This window comes from Macrotis lagotis, chromosome 6, assembly GCF_037893015.1.
Source record: "Macrotis lagotis isolate mMagLag1 chromosome 6, bilby.v1.9.chrom.fasta, whole genome shotgun sequence".
Taxonomy (NCBI): domain Eukaryota; kingdom Metazoa; phylum Chordata; class Mammalia; order Peramelemorphia; family Peramelidae; genus Macrotis; species Macrotis lagotis.
Genome location: NC_133663.1, coordinates 165,831,335 through 165,850,428, shown reverse-complemented (window position 1 = coordinate 165,850,428; position 19,094 = coordinate 165,831,335). Strand labels below are relative to the sequence as shown.

Genomic DNA, 19,094 nt, shown 5'->3' with positions numbered 1-19,094 from the left:
AAGTTTTAGATTTGGAGAAAGGAACAGAAATTTGTGGAGCTGATTTGAGGCAACAAGACACATAATTTGATATTTTCATCTCTTATAGTAATGTTCATGGGAAATATTTGCAAAAAAAAAGAACAGCATGAAATAATTGTAGCTCAAGGAATCAACATCTATTGTCTAGAGTCAGAAGATAAAGAAATTCTATTTTAGAATCTGATAAAAACCTTCTAGTTGATCCAAAATATACTGTGATACTTGATTCCTCTAGACTGATTATAGGATAGAAGAGTGAAAATTTGATGAAAAGCATTGAGAAAAACAATGAAGAAAGACCAAAAGCTCTTCACAAACTGGCCCAGTCTTTCCAGCCTCATCACAAATTGCCTCTCCTGGCCTCCTAGATTTGCCCAACACTCCTCTCTACATATTTTAGGTGGAGGGTTTCCAGGCTGAAATTCAATCTCTCTTCTTCCTTCTACCTTCTGGAGCCCCTAGCTCCCTTCAATCTAGTTAATTCCTGGTTCCCTTACCTCAAAGTTCCTGAGGTTTGTTCTGTATGTATACATACTAGCCCCCTTCATAGAGTGTCATTTGTTTAGGGGCGGGAATTGTTTCTCTTTTGTCCTGTCCTCTGCAGCACAGAGCAAGTCCTTCATAAAGGACTGTGGGGTGCTCAGTCTCAGAGCTTGGGCTCCTGTGGTTTTTGTGCTGTGCTAGGCTCACTCTGCTGCTTCAGGACTAGCCCTTCCCAAACCAAAATGACCATGTGTGGGTTGGAAAGCAGCTCAAGAGGCAACAAGACTGCCATTCAATATTCAGGTCTGAAGTTCCTGAGGTTACAGGTGGCAACATGAGAAGCAGTACATGTGAATTATCCAAGAGTAAGACCCAGGATCTCCGAAGAAAGAATTACTTGTCTCAACCAATTATATAGGTGCACACACTATTTTTTCCATTATTCTTCAATCCAATTAGCAATTGTTGACCAGGAACTTTCTGCTCTTGGGAAAGCAGGCTCTAAGTATGTGGCAACAGAGTCAAGAAAATAAGGTCCATGTGTGTGATGTGGCTTTTTGTTTGTGATCCAGAAACAGTTCATCTGAGATACCTTTAAGTGATGCACTAGAACAGTCAGAGGAGATCTGGCCACCTTTCAGCCATGTAAAAAGAATGTTTAAATTCCTTAAAATAAACTGAGGTTCAATATGCCTACAGATTCAATTCTACAATATCTTAACCCTGAAAAAACAATTGCATTACTGCAAGACTAGTGGAGTTGATACATAAGACAGTTTGTAGGGAAGGCAGCAAGCAGTAGGGATATAACAGAAGTTTTTTTTACAGACAATTTTGAGTTTTTGGAAAACCTCAATGCATGGAAGTTTTTGTAGCATGTTACAGAATAATGTACATTCATGAAGAGCAATAAAGCTATATAGTGATATACATTAAAGGGATAAGAGTTTCTAAAATACAGGTATTACCACTGACTTTATTTCAAATTTACTATCTTTGGGGAAAATGGTAAACTGATTTAATATCTGATTTTCTTTTCCCAAAATATCTCTTATAAATGTATAGAATTTTGTGTAATTTAACATGATTATTTTGGAGGAAATAGCTGATATTCCCTAGGACTTTACAAGAATTTCTCATATATTTTAATATGGTTATATCTATTATGAGAATTAAGTTGTCATCTTGACATAATTTAGTCCATTTTGTATCAAACCACCATTTTGAAATATTATAAAGCTTTTCATGGCTTGCTTCAAGATAAGCGTAAGAGTAGCAATGGCTAGTAAACATTATGTAAGTATTCAGAAGCAAATGATAAAGAAATCTGCCTCCCAGAAAGGTCAGACAAGGAATGGAAAAATTTGAAAAGTAACCCTCATCCTTAGTCTACATTATCGGGTATTAGTCAAATAACTTCAGAAACATATTAGGTCGCAAGCCACCAATTAAGAACATATGTATAATAATCTAACAACAAAGTTAGAACAATATGAAATCCACTACAGGTCTGTAGTACTAGTAAAAATAACTAATGGTAAATCAGTTTTACATAAACAAATCAGTTTTGTATTGTGTTACAATGTGTTGTTTCCAAATAATGCAAATTATGCACATCAAATAATAAAAATATATATTAGGAGTACAATACCATAATTGGGACTACAAATAACCATTTTTAAAAAATTCTTATTATCAAGCTGAAATGTCTTGCCTTGACAATTCAATTAGTTTTTTTACATTTTATCTAAAATTTAAAACTAACAAAATTAAATTAAAAATTTTAAATTACGTGCTGAATAAAAAAAGACTATCATTTAACTGTTTGGTGATTTAGACTACAAAGAAGATTCATGCTAATATATCAAAAAAAATTTTTTAGTAAAAATTAAGAGGGAACCAGCACCCATGAAAAGCAATAAATAACAATTTATCAAATTAAATAAAATTTATTTCTTAAATTATATGAAGTGATCTGTAAATGATGTACAAGGACAAAATTAAATTTAAAAGTGTACAAATATAATTTTTAAAAGTTGGCATGCATAATGGAGGCAACTTCAATCTGACTTATTTTTTATTTATTTTTTTTTAGATTTTTTTTTTTTGCAAGACAATGGGGTTAAGCCTCTTGCCCAAGGCCACAGAGCTAGGTAATTATTAAGTGTCTGAGGTCGGACTTGAAGTCAGGTATTCCGGACTCCAGGGCCGGTGCTCTATCTGCTGTGCCACCTGGCTGCCCCCCGACTTATTTTTTTAAAACAATTGATTTGAAATAATAGAAAACGAGTAGTACTAGACAACAGTTTTAAATTTCCTAAGGAGGGCCAACTGAAATTTTTAAAAAAGGAAAAATAAGACAAAGATTATAGAAAGAACCTTAGTAAACAAACTAATTTCCTTATCAAATAGAGAAATGTGATGACTATGGAATACACTAGTTCACAGTATTAACTCATTTGTAAAATATCAAACAGAAGATGTGAAAGATTATGTATAGTAACACACAATGGTAAGAAGGAATTGAAGAAAAAAGTTTTAATTAATGAAATTATTAAAATATTATTTGTGGATGGAACCAGAAGAGAATAAACAATGGAAAATGGAAGATATCTGCAAAAATGTTCATTTTTTTTTAAAAAAAGGTCTTTAGAATCAATAATCATTACATTTGAACTCTTAACCACAGATCAGAATGTGTTCTAGGAGGAAGAAAAAGTGATATTGAAGAAAACAAAGATAAGAAGAACACTGAGACTTATTATAGAAAGAAAATCTTTTCTGGAATCAACACAAATTTGAGGATACTGAATATCTGATTCTGAAGGTAGTTAGTTAAAGGAGAACAAGACGTAAAAAGTATGGAGAAAAATCCCACTATTTATCTTTTTGGTACTCAAACCTTTAAGAAGTCTCTTTGATGGGGGTAGACTGATTATCAAACTGTAGATAAATTTATAAATGTTAAAACATTTTCTAAATGAAAGTTGTAAGTTAATTTGAAAGAAATCTTATCTTTTCATTTCATCTGAATTTGACAAAGAAGTACAGGACAGAATCATATGATATGAGGTATATACCTCCACAACAATCCTCACAACCATAATTCAACTTTATAGGAATTCATCAGAATTGAGATTCTTCAATTGCTTTGGAATAAGAATTTTGCAGAAGATTACATAGTTATGTAATAGAAATTATCATTATATTTTTCAGAATATTTGAGTTTCTGAAAATAACTTACCTTGAGTTTTCCTCAAAACGCTGTGCTCTTAATTGGAAAGACACATACAAAGAAGATGCTATGGCCATTAATTGTTGTTTTTCTGTCTGAGTTAATTTATGACCTGGAAGAAAAAAATAAAGAAAAGAATAATTTAAATATTCATATAACCATGTAATTGTCACATAAAATTACTATTCAAATAAACATTTGCTTTGCTAACATTGTGGGAGATAATTTAAGGAATTCAATAAGATATATTTTCTGTCCACAAATTTTTATGATTACTGAAAAGATATGAAATAATTATTAAATGATATCACATTAAAATATCATGATTGTTTTAATAAAGTCAAAAATTTACGAACTACCTAATATATCCCTGAGAGAAATGGTTTCTTCTTTTGTCTTCTTTTAAAATATACAAACCTTCTCATATTCACAACACACTAAAGACATCTACATTACTTTCTACTACAGGAAGTTGAGACTATAAAACAAAAACACACTAATTCAAATCTTCCTTATACTAAAACTTTACTGATTAGCTCCTTCCCACTTGATTCAGGTAATGCTTCTCTTTTCCAATGTTAACTCCTCTACAATCATACTTTCTATGCTACACTTTCCAAACTACTCTAGTGCCTTAACCAACCAGGTTCTATTTATACCCAATTCTTTTGTGTTTTTAATGACAATGATGAGGATGATAGTAGTGATGACAGCTAGACTTTATATAGCACACTGAGTTATGTGCAGTACTTTACAAATATTATCTTCTTTGATAATAACCCAATAACCCTGAAAGGCAGGAAGTATTATTACTGCCATTTTATTGATAAAGAAATTGAGTCAGTGACTTGTTCATTGTTTTGCTACTAAGTAAGTGTAGACTGGATTTGAACTTATGTTTTCCTGACTTAAGGTCCAGGGCTCTATTCACATTACTCTTTATGGCTATTAAAAAAAAAATTCTCCCTCTTACCTTCTTGGGGGACCATCCTATTTTACAACTTCGTTAAAAATACAATTACAGACTCTTTCTCAATTCTTTGCAATCCGGCTTTAATCTCCTTCAAACTAGCAAAATTTCTAAAGAACACTAGTGACTATCAAATGTCAAATATCAATGACATATTCTTAGGTGATATCCCTGTTGATCTGTGCTATCTCTTAATTCTTGATACTCTCTTTTCTCTTGACTTAATCACTCTTCATTCTATGCTTCTCCTAATTCCTAAATATAGATAATTTCTCAAATGTCTCTCCTAGGCTCTCAGCTTTTCTCTATATGCTATTGCTTTGTCATCACATTAACTCCCAAGGGATTGAATTATCATATGTAACATAGGAGGGTTAATATTTTCTTTTGGATTCAATTTAATTCCACAAACAATGTAACAGAGCTCAAAAGATCTAAAGAAGAGGTTAGCATCCAAATGAATCCCTAATTCTGTGATATATGTGGTGGAAATACTTTTTTGGGTTTTTCTCTCATTTATTTATTTATTATTTTGTACAAATAATGTTTTTTATACATTACTAAAATATTCTTGTTTAAGAGTAAACATAAAACCCCCTCCCCCCCAAAAAATATAGACCCACGTGGGCAATGAAGTAAAAGGGAGAGAAAAAAATTAAAATTAAAAGAAAAGAAAATAATAATAATGATAACAACAACAATAACAACAACAATTGCAGGTATGGCCAAGTGGCGCAGTGGACGGAGCACTGGCCCTGGAGCCAGGAGCACCTGAGCCCAAATGTGGCCCCAGACACCCAACAATCACCCAGCTGTGTGACCCCATGCAAGCTTCCCCAACCCCATTGCCCTGCAAAAAACACACAAAAAAGACATAAAATAAAATAGTAGTAGTAATAATAATAATAGTAGGGGGTGCCGGGTGGTGGATAGGGCCAGGAGCAACCGGGTCCAAATCCGCCTCAGACACCCAACAATCACCCAGCTGTGTGGGCCCAGGCAGGCCACACAGCCCCATTTGCATAGCAACCCTCCCCAAAAAATAATAATAATAAAATTGTGCTTCAGTCTGTGTTCCAACACCACCAGCTCTGTAGCGGGTGGATCACATTCTTTATGATAAGTCCATCACAAAAGTTAATTACATATTTTTCCACCATTGCCATTGCTGAATGCAACTCCCTCCATTCGTACTTCTCTACTAACATGTACTATATTTTCTCTCTCCCTTCACTCTGTCTCTGCTGTAGGGTAGCTGACTGACGCAGCAGACAGGTCCCTGGCCCTGGGGCCAAGAGGCCCCAATCCCACATACCACCCCTTAGGCCCAGCCTCCACCTGGTCCTATGGTCCCAGACAGGTCATCCAATCCCAGCCCCTTGCAAGAAGTAAAAAAGAAAATGTGTTATATCTGACCACTCTCCCGCCATGGTCCATCCTCTCCTCCATAACTCACATCAACCCCCCTTCCCCCTGTCTCCCATCTCTCCTTCTTACTCCAGATGTCTATACCTCTTTAAGTATATATGCTCTTTCCTCTCCTAGCCACCTCTGATGAGAACAAAGATTCCCTCATTACCCCTCGCCTTCTCCCCCCTTCCATATCACTGCAATAGCTCACTGTAATAAAGAAAAATCTTATTATATGAAATATCTTAAACTATTCCTCCTCTTCTTTTTCTTTCACCCATTACATTTCCCTTTTTTCTATTGACTCCATTTTTATACCACAATATATGTTCAAATTCAGCTTTCTCCTGTGCTTCATCTATAAAAGCTCCTTCTACCTGCTCTATTAAATGAGAAGTTTCCTATGAGTATTATCAGTATCATTTTTCTATGCAGGAATACATGCAGTTCATCATCATTAAGTCCCTCATATTTTCCTCTTCTCCTCCAATTCCCATGCTTCACATGAGTCCTGTATTTAAAGATCAAACCTGTTCAGCTCTGGCCATTCCAACAGGAACATTTGAAATTCCCCTGGTTCATTGAAAGTTCATCTTTTTCCCTGAAAGAGGACATTCATTTTTGCTGGGTAGTTGATTCTCGGATGCATTCTAAGCTCTTTTGCCATCCAGAATATTATATTCCAAGCGCTACAAGCTTTTAATGTAGTTGCTGCTAAATCCTGTGAGATCCTGATTGCAGCACCATGATATTTGAACTGTGTCCTTCTGGTGGCTTGTAATATTTTCTCTTTGACTTGGGAGTTCTGGAACTTGGCAATAATATTTCTGGGGGTTGTTTTTTTTGGATCTCTTTCTCGAAGAGATCGGTGGATTTTCTCCATTTCTATTTTGCCCTCTGCTTCTAGAATATCAGGGCAATTTTCCTGTAGTAATTCATTGAAGATGATGTGAAGGCTCTTTCCCTGGTCATGACTTTCAGGTATTCCAACAATTTTTAAATTATTTCTAAATCTGTTTTCCATCAGTTGTCTTTTCAATGAGATGTTTCACATTTTCTTCTAATTTTTCATTCTTTTGGTTTTGAAGTATTGTGTTCCTATTTCTCGTAAAATCAGCAACCTCCCTCAGTTCCATTCTTTGTCTGAAGGACTTGTTATAATCAGACAGCTTTCCTCTCTCCTTTTCCATCTGGTCAATTCTGCTTTTTAAAACATTCTTCTCAATAACTTTTTGAACTATTTTATCCATTTGACTTATGCTGGTTTTTAGCATGTTATTTTCTTCAGCATTTTTCTGGATCTCCTTGACTAAGCTGCTGACTTCATTTTTATGTTTGTCCTGCATCTCTCTCATTTCTTTTTTCAATTTTTCTTCTATCTCCCTCACTTGATTTTCAAAGTCTTTTTTGAGCTCTGTCATAGCCTGAGCCCAATTTCTGTTTTTCTTGGAGTATTTTGATGCAGGAACTTGGACTTCCTCATCTTCAGATTGAGTGTTTGGATCCTTTTTGGGATCACAGGAAAAGTATTTCTCAATGGTGTTCCTCTTTTTTCTCTGCTTACTCATTTCTCTAGCCTGTGCCTGGTTTTGGGGTGCTTCCTGAGCTTTTGAGTATGTGATGCTCTGTCTTCCTCCCTGGGCTGTGAATGACCACAAGTGCACCCCCTGCCACAGGGCTGAGGTGTGTGTGGGGGGACCCTGCTGTTTTATGGGGGGCCTAGACTGCTATCAGGATCTGAATGTGGTCAGAGCCCCAGAATCCTGTTCCAGGGACAGAGTCCGGCAATCTCACTCCACTCCCCTCCCTAGGCTCAGAACTCATGCCCTGGGGGCTGGCTCCTGCTTACTGGCTCTGCCTGCTTCTGGTTTCTGGATCTGGGCTGTCCCAACCACGCTGCTCCCTGTGTGCCCTGAGAGCTGGGCTTCACTTGCTGGCTCTGGCAGAGGTCCCCAGCTGATCTCCCAAGTTGTGCCTGGTGGTCCCTGGGGGTATAGGTTAGGAAATTGCCCTCCACAGCTCCCAGAGCCCTGGGCCTGCCTCCGGGAGGCTGAAATTCCTTCACTCTGGGGGCCACCCCTCCAACCCTGTGGAGCGGAGACTTTCTGCTCTTTTCCAGGTTACCTTGGATTGGAGAACTGCCTCACTGCATCCCTCTGTGGGTTCTATCTCTCAAAAATTTAGTTAGAGTCCTTAGCTTATAAGTTTTGATCAAGAACACCTCAGAGACAGTCCTCTCCTCTTGCCATCATGGCTCCGCCCTGTTTTGATTTTTGCAAGGCAAAGGAGTTAATTAACTTGCTCAAGGGCACACAGCTAGGTAATTCTTTTTTCTTTCTTTTTTCAATTGTTTTTTTGAATTAAACAATTTTCTCCCAATCTCGCTTTCCTCTAAACCCCCACAGAAGACAGTCTTTACATTGTTTCCATGCTATACATTGGTTAAAATTGAATGTGTTGAGAGAGATATCATATCCTTAAGGAAAAAATAAAATATAAGAGATAGTAAAATTACATAATAAGATACCCTTTTTTTAAAAATTAAAGGTAATAGGGACTTCCGCCCAAGATGGTGGCACAGAAGACAGGCACAGTAGTAATCTCCTGATCTTCCATCATAAATAATATGAAACAAACATCTTAATAGAAATACGATCTGCAAAACCAAGAAAGAGAAACTAGGATATCTAGCTCAAGGTTTGTCCTCTGGGATGGTGAGTGAGTTGGGAACAGAGGGCTCACTCTGCTAAGAGCACAGGGACAGGATCAGAATCTGAGAACTTGACTAGCCTGATCAGCAGGGTGGACTAGAGCCTGAGAGCCTAAAAGCAGGGCAAACCTCATGGGCCAATTAGGAAGTAAAGGCATTGATGGTAGCACTAAAGGTCTGGAGCTTGCTGACAGAGCTGGAGGGAGAGTTGCTGTGCTTCATTTCAGCTGAAGTCTCTTCCCAGAACAAACACAATTACAGCCCACCTCTGCCACAGGCCTTTGAGCAGAAGACCTCTCTCATCTCTGAATAGGGAGAGCAATCATCTTGCCCTTGGGCAAAATTCACCATTGATCAAAGATAAAAACACTCCACAGCTTCATCCAACTATTCCAAGTTAATGAAGAAGGCCTCAAATTAAGGTCACAGACACCCCTAAGAAAGCAGCCAACCCAGCCTTCTGGCCAGCCCACTTGGAGTTACTAAACCCAGTGAGTAACCTTCCAGGGTATCTCAACACCAAATCTCTGTGAACCAGCGCCTTGCCAACATAAGGTCTTACTAAAATGAAGAAAGGGGGTTTATGGAAAAATTCCAAGAAGAAAAAAGACCCTAACTCAGAGAGACCTGGGACTTCTGAGGAGAATATGATCTGGTCTCCAGCACAGAAAGACTTCCTTCAAGAAATCAGGAAGCAGTTTAAAAATCAACTGGAAAAATTGAGAAAGACAATTAACACCTTGTAACAAGAAAACAAATCATTGGAAAATACAACTGGACAAATGCAAAAAGAAAATAATTCTCTCAAAACCTCAATTGATCAAATGGAAAACTTTCAAAAAACAGAACTGATCAATTGGAAAACAGAGTTGCAAAAAGATAAAAGAAGAAAATTCTTCTCTAAAAAAAAGAACAGAGTCTGTGGAAACTAATGACTTCATGAGACATCAAGAGCCTGTTAAACAAAACAAAACAATGGAAAAAATAGAAAAAAAAATGTAAAATACCTGATCAGTAAAACCACTGACTTTGAGAACTGATCAAGAAGGGACAACCTGAAAATTAAATGACTTCCTGAAAACATGGAAGAGGAAAAAAAGCATGGACTTAATATTACAGGATCTAGTGATGGAAAACTGCCCAGATATCATAGAACCAGAGGGCAAAATTGTTAATGAAAGAATACATCGATCTCCTCCAGAAAGAGATCCTAAAATGATAACACCAAGGAATGTTGTGACCAAATTCCAGAACTATAAGATAAAAAAGAAAATCCTGCAATCACCCAGAAAGAAACAATTTAGATACCAAGGAGCCACAGTAAGGATTACACAGGACCTGGCTGCATCAACATTAAAGGATCCAAGGGCCTGGAACGAGATATTCTGAAGAGCAAGGGAACTTTTAAAGCAACCAAGAATCCACTACCCAGAAAAGCTGAGCCTTGTTTTCCAGGGGAAAAGATGGACATTTAACAAAATGGGAGACTTCCAACATTTCCTGTGGGAAAAAAACAGAGCTTAATAGAAAATTTGAACATCAGACAGGAAGCTCAAGAGACACATGAAAAGATTTTTTAAAAAAAGGAGGGTAAGGAAAAAAAACTGCTATCCAATAAGATGAAAATGGCTATATACCCACTTGGGAAAAAGGTTCTCATAACTCTTGATAATTATAACTCTATTAGAGAGAATATACTTAGCCAGAAGTGATGGACACTCATGAGTTTTCTGTGACTCAGAATGATTTACAAACAATACCTCCTTAAAAGGGGGAACAGTAAGGAAATAGGAGGATGGAGGAGATTGAATGGGGTAAATCTCATTACATTAAGAGGTACAAAAGACCTATTGTAATCCAGGGGAAAAAGAGAGGAAATGAGAAACACTTAAATTTTCCTCTCATCAGACTTGGCATAAAGTTAATTTACACAACCACTCTTAAGTTACTTCTTGCAAGGGGCTGGGATTGGAAGGCCTGTCCGAGACTATAGGGCCAGGTGGATGCTGGGTCTAAGGGGTGGTATGGGGGCTCAGGGTCCTCTTGGCCCCAGAGCCGGGGATCTGTCTGCTGCGCCACTCAGCTACCCTACAGCAGAGTCAGAATGAAAGGAGAGAGAAAATATAGTACATGGTAGTGGAGAAATACAAAAGAAGGGAGTTGCGATCAGCAATGGCAACCCTGGAAAAATATGGAAGCAACTTTAGCCATGGACTTTAATCTTAAACAAGAATATTTTATTAATGTAAAAAAATTATTTGTACAAAATGAGAATAAATATTAAATAAAATAATAAAAAAGAAACTTATCTTACATTTCAAGTATTAAAAGGAGAAAGGCAGAGGGAGGGGTCAAGGAGGAGAAAAGGGGAACTAACAGAAGAAAGGGAGGGAAGAAGGGGGAAAGGGGAGGGGGAGGGTTGATATAGGAGGGCAAACATACTGAAGGGGGTAGTATTCAGAAACAAAGCACTGGGGAATATAAAGGTAAAAAAAGGGGAAAAATGCAAATAGAGGGAAGAATGCATGAAGGGCAATAAAAACTTAGTAATTATAACTTTGAATATGAATGGGATGAACTCTCCCTTAAAATGTAAGCAAATAGAAGAATATGATTTCTCTCTTATCACATTCAACTTAGATCAATGTATACCATGGAAACATAAAGACTAACAGACTGCCTTCTGTGTGTGGGGGTGGGGGGAGTAAGATTGGAGGAAAACTGTAAAATAGTCTTTGGTCTCTGTCCAAACTCCACAATATTTTCTTTGGATACAAATGGTATTCTCTATTTGCAGGTAGCCTAAAATTGTTGCACTGACAAAATGAGCAAGTCCATTAAGGTTGGTCATCATCACCATGTCGTGGCTGGGTGTACAATTTTCTTCGGGTTCTATTCACTTCACTAATCATCGGTTCATGCAAATCCCTCCAGGCTTCCCTGAATTCCCATCCCTCCTGACTTCTAATAGAACAATAGTGTACCATGACATACATATACCACAGTTTGCTAAGCCATTCCCCAATTGAAGGACATTTACTTGATTTCTAATTCTTTGCCACCACAAACAGGGTTGCTATGAATATTTTTGTACAAGTGATATTTTTAACCCTTTTTCATCATCTCTTCAGGGTGTAGACCCAGTAGTGGTATTGCTGGATCAAAAGGTATGTACATATTTGTTGCACTTTGGGAATACTTACAAATCTCTCTCCAGAAAGGTTGGATGAGTTCACAGCTCCACCAACAATGTAATAGTGTCCCAGATTTCCCACAACCCTTCCAACATTATCCTTTCTGGTTATATTGGCCAGTCTGAGAGGTGTGAGGTGGTACCTCAAAGAAGCTTTAATTTGCATTTCTCTAATAAGTAATGATTTAGAGAAATTTTTCATATAACTATGGATTGCTTTGGTTGCCTCATCTGTAAATTGCCTCTGTGTATCCTTTGACCTTTTGTCAACTGGGGAATGGCTTATTTTTTTTTTAAATTTAACTCAGTTCTGCATATTTTTTAAAAATAAGTCCTTTGTCAAAAATACTGGTTGTAAAAATAGTTTCCCAATTTACTAAATTTCTTTTGATCTTGGTTACAATGGTTTTGTTTAACAGCTAGGTAATTATTAAACGTCTGAGGCCACATTTGAACTCAGGTCCTCCTGACTCCAGGACCAGTACTCTATCCACTGTACCACTTAGATGCCCCACAAATACTTTTTAAGAAGATATATTTTCTCAGTGTTCCTCCTTTTTTCCAACAATCCTATCTATATCCTGGAAAAATAACAGCATGGATTTTATCACACTATTTTTGAAATGTTATTGATTAAAATTTTACTAAAATTACAAAATAATAATTTTATAATGTCACTATTATCCTTTTGAAACAGCTAAAACATACCAATTTATTCATATGCTAAATAAGTGCACATATTTGTTACATTTCAGAAGTTTCATATGAAATTGCCCTAAAGGTAAATTAATAATATTATGAACATGCACTGCGTAAAAGAATAGTTTCTTAGGAAGATACTAAGAGTTAATTTATTTCTGATGGTTCTAAATAATCTAACCACAGAATAGATCTGAATATCCAGCTTACATTTATTTTGTTTGATCAAAAATTCTTTTGAGTTAAATATCTATAAAATAATATAAATAAATAATATAAATAGATAGATAGATAAAGATAATAAAATTTTTTAATGGAGAGCAAAGTAGAAGTTATGCCAGTTACATAATCAATATAAAGGCAGCGACAAATTCCATCTAAGAATTCACTGAAATTTACTTATCAAATATTCTATATCTTGTTTGATTTTGTAAGGGTATCCATTTTTAACTCTTTGTACAATAATGCTTATATAGTGATGAATCATGGTAGACTCACACATATGAAGACATGTATCAAGTCAAAGATGTATTTTTTCCCACCTGAGTCAAAAGTGTCTTTAACATTTTTCTAACAATAATCTCAAACAAAATAGTAAAATTATGTTTATCAATTCAAAGAACTATACTTCAATACAGAGGTTACAGTGGATTTGAACATTTAAAGTTACAGAGCTTTTTGAAAAAGTTTAAAATGAAAATTAAGTAGGTAGTTTATTATAGTAGTATGATCCAGGGCATTATTCTCCAAGATTATGCTTTCCAGATCTTTCAAATATCCATCCTCAAATCTCTCCTGAATCCAATATCAATGACTGTATATTGCACATTAAAAATGTAGATTTCCCTTATGTTTCCCAAATTCAACATTTTTAAACACAATTTATTATACTTTTTTCCCAAACCCACTTGTATTTCAAACTTTCCAATTGCAGTTGAGGACACTAAAATCTTAGTCATCCAAGTTAAGTTGCTTTCTCCCATAAATGTAATTAGCTCCCAAATCTTGCCTTTCTACAACCATAACATTTCTCAAATACAATCCAATAGCTAAATACAATAGAAATACATACCTAAATACAACAGCTAAAATTTTAACTTTTTCTGGAATTCAATCCAATTTTACTCTGATTGGCTTTCAACATTATCTACATTTTTAAGGCTTTAACATTATTTTTTCTTGCCTTAGTGTTTCCCCCTTTTTAAATAACACATTAATATAGGTGTAGAAAATTCCTAGAATCATTCAAGTTATTTAAAAAGTAAAAAGTCCACATTTTAAATACTAACAATTCCTGAAACTATAATTTACTGGGATAAACTGGTGTCTTTCTCAGAGGAAGGCTTTAAAATCTCTCTCTTTCCTCCCCACTATCACATTTCCTATAAAGTTCATTCTAATGAGAAAGGTCTTAGTCCCTGACGGGGAGAGTGATTTGGAGACACAATAAAGATAGACATAATCATCAAATACAATTAGGAAGGTAAAAGAAAATTACAAGCTTTTGTAATCATTTATTTATACAAAATGATAGAAACAGAAACAACTAGCAAACAGAAAATGAAAAACTGAGCAGCTAGATGGAGCAGTGGATATAGCACTGGTCCTAGAATCAGGAGGAACTGAGTTCAAATTCAACCTCAAACACATAATACTTACTATGTGACTTTGGGCAAGTCACTTTACCCCATTGTCTTGCAAAAAAAAAAAATAAAAAAATAAAAAACCACTCCAAAATCCTCAACAAATCAAAGACACCAAAATCTTTTTCAAAGAGGAAATCTGGAGCTGACAGCACCAACAGAACCAAAGTCATAGTGAAAATCTGAAAGTTTGTAACTTCAAACAGTACCAGAGCTTATCTATTCTTGCCAAATGAAACAGGAAAGACAAAAACCCTTCAACAAGACATACCAACTAGATCAGATCTTGAAGTCAGAGACAAAGTTAAACCAAAACCAAATCAGTGTGTGAAAGGAAGAACCATTCTTGAAACAAGGTAAAAAGTATAAGTTCTAAGATAGCTCATTTATCTTATAGTAGGGGAAATTAAACACTTAATAGATTTATCTTTCAGAAATTAGGACTGGACAAGTATTTCATATCTATTTATTTTTTGATTCAGAAAGTCCTTGCAGGAGTGCAATCCTCCTCAAGGCCTTGTCTAAAATATCAAAAGGTCTCTGTCTGGAGCAGAACCCAGGATATCCTTGAGGAAGGAATCACTATTAGAAACTTTCATTCCTAGTACAGCAAAATTGTTCGAAAATTGACTTATCATTCTCCATCTTTATGGTTTAGTCAAGGAAAGAAACAGATTATAAATATGCAAGCTATTACAATCATGTTCTTTTTTCAAATAATATAGATGAATAATAAATAAAAGGATAAGCGGGGGGTACAAATTTGAAAGAAGACTGATAAACAGAGCTGGGAAAGGAAACTGATGGAGGTCTTTTTAGTGGAGCACATGTGATCAGAAAATTCTAGGGGGCAGCTAGGTGGCGTAGTGGATAGAGCACTGGCCCTGGAGTCAGGAGTACCTGGGTTCAAATCTGACCTCAGACACTTAATAATTACCTAGCTGTGTGGCCTTGGGGCAAGCCACTCAACCCCCATTTGCCTTGCAAAAACCTAAAAAAAAAATTCTACAAACAATTACTGTAAGTGAATCTTTCCAGAGAAAGAAAGCTCAAGAAAATTTCTCTTTCTCGGGGTTTCTTGAGAGTAGCAATACTTAGTTTACATCTAGGACTTTGCAGGGATGCTGAATTCTCCAGAAATACAATAAAATGTGAGAGCCCAGAATTATGATTCTCCAAGAGCAGCTGAAGGAGGCAAATGGCAGTCTGGAAAGGTTTGTGTGGAAGATGGCAAGTCAACTGAGTTTTGAAATCAGTTAAGGTTTTTCAAAAGACAGAAGGAAGAAGGAAGTACATTGAAGATATGAGAGAAAGACCCCAAGACAGAATACATGAGGAATAATAAGAAGACTACTTTGACTAGAGGGTTATACACAATTTGGGCCAATGAACAACAAGGATGCTAGATAGATAGGCTGGAACCAGACTAGGGGAAAAAAAAAGAGGAAGGTCCCTGAATACAAGAAACATATTCCTTCTTTTTTTTTTTGAATTATAAAGATTTTATTTATTTTGAGTTTTACAATTTTTCCCCTAATCTTACTTCCCTCTCCCCATGCCTCACAGAAGGCAATCTGCCAGTCTTTACATTGAAGAAACATATTCTTGATGAGGGTTTATACCTAAAAGGACATTTAAAAAGATATAGTATTCAAAAGTACATTAAAGACACTTTAGATTCATAGTGTTTTTTCTTATTTTTGGCAGTAACTATGATTTTAGTGACACAAGAAACTCCCACTCCCACATCTGGCATGGGATGTCCAGCACCTACTTTGAAACCGAAATAAGTCCCAGCAGCATTGAGATTTAGTGACTCTCCAAAGATAACCTTGATGTGCTAAAGCGAATATTTGAACCCAGGTCTTCATCTTGTAACTTGAGCTGCCTTACTTTTCCCTTTTGTTCTCTAACATTCCTAATGTGAATATGTGAGTAAATTATCCTTATTTGACTATACAATATTCTAAATGTTATTTTTTCCAATAAATAAGCTAAAAATGTTAGTGATAGGCTCAATGTTCCTATGCAAATTGTTTCAAAATGCTAAATGTTACTTTTTAATTGAAAATTATAAACAAATATCGTAATTAAAATATAACCTTTAAGTGGAGAAAAAGTCCATGACTTGCAACAAAATTATTTGGAAACAAGTAATATCTAAAAAAAATTTCCATAAATACAAACCTTTGAAACCATCAGGATATACATCAGAAAGGAATTTTGTGTTAATGTCTCCTTCAATAAAGCGTTTATGGTTGATAACTTCTCGAAGTAAAGCAATATTATGTGTAACACCTAAAAAGAAAATAGCATAAGAACAAATTAGAAGATTATTACTCAGAGAAGTATAATATCATTCCTGAGACATTAAATAATGCTATTTGCTAAAAGGATTCTAGAAAGTTACTTTCCTTCTCTCTTTGAATTTAGACTTAAATGTAAGTTTTTCCAAATTTCAAGGTTGTCCTTTAGAAAACGTAATAATTCCTCTATGTCCAAAGGGCAATAACACTATGCATAATTTGATCCAGCAATACCACTACTGGATCTGTATCCTGAAGAAATGATGAAAAGGGGTAAAAATCCCACATGTACAAAAATATTTGAAGTACCTCTGTTTGTATTGGCAAAGAACTGGAAAATGAGGGAATATCCATCAATATGGGAATAGTGAACAAACTGCGGCTTAAGTATGTGATGGAACACTATTGTTATATAAGAAATCAAGAGGAACTGACTAGATTTCAGAAAAGCCTGGAAAGACTCACACGAATTGATGCTGAGTGAGATGAGCAGAAGCAGAACATTACATACACTAATAACAACATGGGGTGATGACCAACCATCAGTGAAATAATCAGGGGCAATTTTAGGGGATGTGTTATAGAGAATACCATCTGTATCCAGAGAAAGAACTGTGGAGCTTAATCAAAGACCAAAGCTTATTATCTCAAATTTTTAAAAGTTCTCTTGTGTATTGGGCAATTTTGTTCTCTCTAATGTTTTCCTTCTTCCTTTTGGATCTGATTTCTCTCTCACAAAACAATGAGTTTTGATCTCTGCTTATCATGAATGTAAATGTAAAGAATGTACCAGAATACCTTCTGTTGGGGAGAGGAGCAAGGTGAAAAATGATGATTTAAGATTTTTTCCTTGGAAAAAAATGATTAGTAGAAACTACCATTGTATGTAATTGGAAAAGAAAATATATAATTTCAAAAATAAATTTCAAAAAAGGAAAAAAAGAAAATTTAATAATCCCTTTCTACCTGTTCCAATATTTATGGACTATATCAATCAAGGCATGGCCTCATATTTCCTCAAAAACTGACATAGAAAAATCACCATACACAGCAAAACATTTATAGCAGCACTTTTTGTGATAGCAAAAATAATGGAAACAAAGTGGATACCCAATGACCAAAGAAAAGGTAAACAAATTGTGGCACATGAATGAATATCACCATGCTATTAAAAAAATCACAACTATGATAAATACAGATAAATATAGTAAGATCTATATGAAGTGATGCAATGAAGTTAGCAGAGCCAAGAAAACACTATGTGGAGTGTTTTAAATAATGTAAATAAGAAAAATCTTAACAAAAAAATCAAAGTGAATTAGGCAAAAAAAAGGTACAAGCATAGCTCCAAAGAAGTGATATGAGAAAACACTCATACTCTACTCTTTGCCAAGACATGGTACACAAAACCCATTTTCAGAGTCTTTTCAATATATGAGCCAGTTTTGCTAATATTTAATTTTTTGTCTTTAAAAAATAATACATCAAGAAAAATTATTTTTAAAAAGAAAAAATGAAGACGTCATAAGGAATTCCTCACCAATTCCACATTTTAAATCACCTCAATATTATCCTTCTTTCTCTTCTCATTAACTCATTAAGGGATGAGGTGGTCTTTCTTCTTGCCAACTCTAATACCTCAAAAGGACTGAGGATATCATTCCCCAGATCTCAAGAAGTCTACTCATTCTATAAACCCCTCTCTTAAAAGTGTTACTTAACTTAGTTCTTCAATTCTATTTTACATATGTGTCTAAATCTCCCTTATCCTTTAAAAAAAGAAATAGACCTCACCATCGCACTCAAACTTCCTGTCTTTCACATGCAAATTCCTAGAAGAGGGTCCCTATACTTTCTAACCTATTCATTTCTAAAACCCTTGCAATCTTGTTTAACTTATATATCACTGGTGAAATAATTTTACTCTTTCAGATTACCAATTATTGACTGCTAAATTAATTATCTTTTACTCAGTCAACATCTTTTATGACCTTTCTATAATTTGACATTGCTGATAACCTTTTCTTACAACTATATCTTCTCTGGGCAGTTGTGAATATTTATTAAGGACTAAGAACCGAGCACTGTCTTAAGCACTAGAAGCAAAAAATAAGACCCATTCTCAAGGAGCTCACAGGAGACAACATGGCAACAACTGTAGAGTATAAAATGGAGATAATCAACAGAAGACAGGCACTAGTATTAAGAATCATTGAGGGGGCAGCTGGGTGGTACAGTGGATAAAGCACCAGCCCTAGAGTTGGGAGGATCTGAGTTTAAATCCAGCTTCAGACACTTAATAATTACTTAGCTGTGTGACCTTGGGCAAGTCACCTAACCCCAATGCCTTGTAAAGACAAAGGGAAAAAAAGGCTTCTTGAAGGAAAATGAGCTTTGAAGGAGAGACTGCCAAGCATAAAACAG

The 19,094-nt window shown here is 35.5% G+C and overlaps 1 protein-coding gene across 3 annotated transcripts in view; it reads right to left on the bottom strand.

Moving 5' to 3' along the window:
- PCCA (propionyl-CoA carboxylase subunit alpha) overlaps positions 1–19,094 on the bottom strand; it is a 556,428-nt gene that overhangs the window by 209,451 nt on the left and 327,883 nt on the right. For all 3 annotated transcript variants that reach the window (XM_074191968.1, XM_074191970.1, XM_074191969.1), the window contains exons 17-18: positions 16,552–16,662; positions 3,749–3,851 (exon numbers count right to left, since the gene is read on the bottom strand). In XM_074191968.1, coding sequence (XP_074048069.1) covers positions 3,749–3,851; positions 16,552–16,662 — 214 coding nt within the window. The remainder of the gene's footprint in view (positions 1–3,748; positions 3,852–16,551; positions 16,663–19,094) is intronic.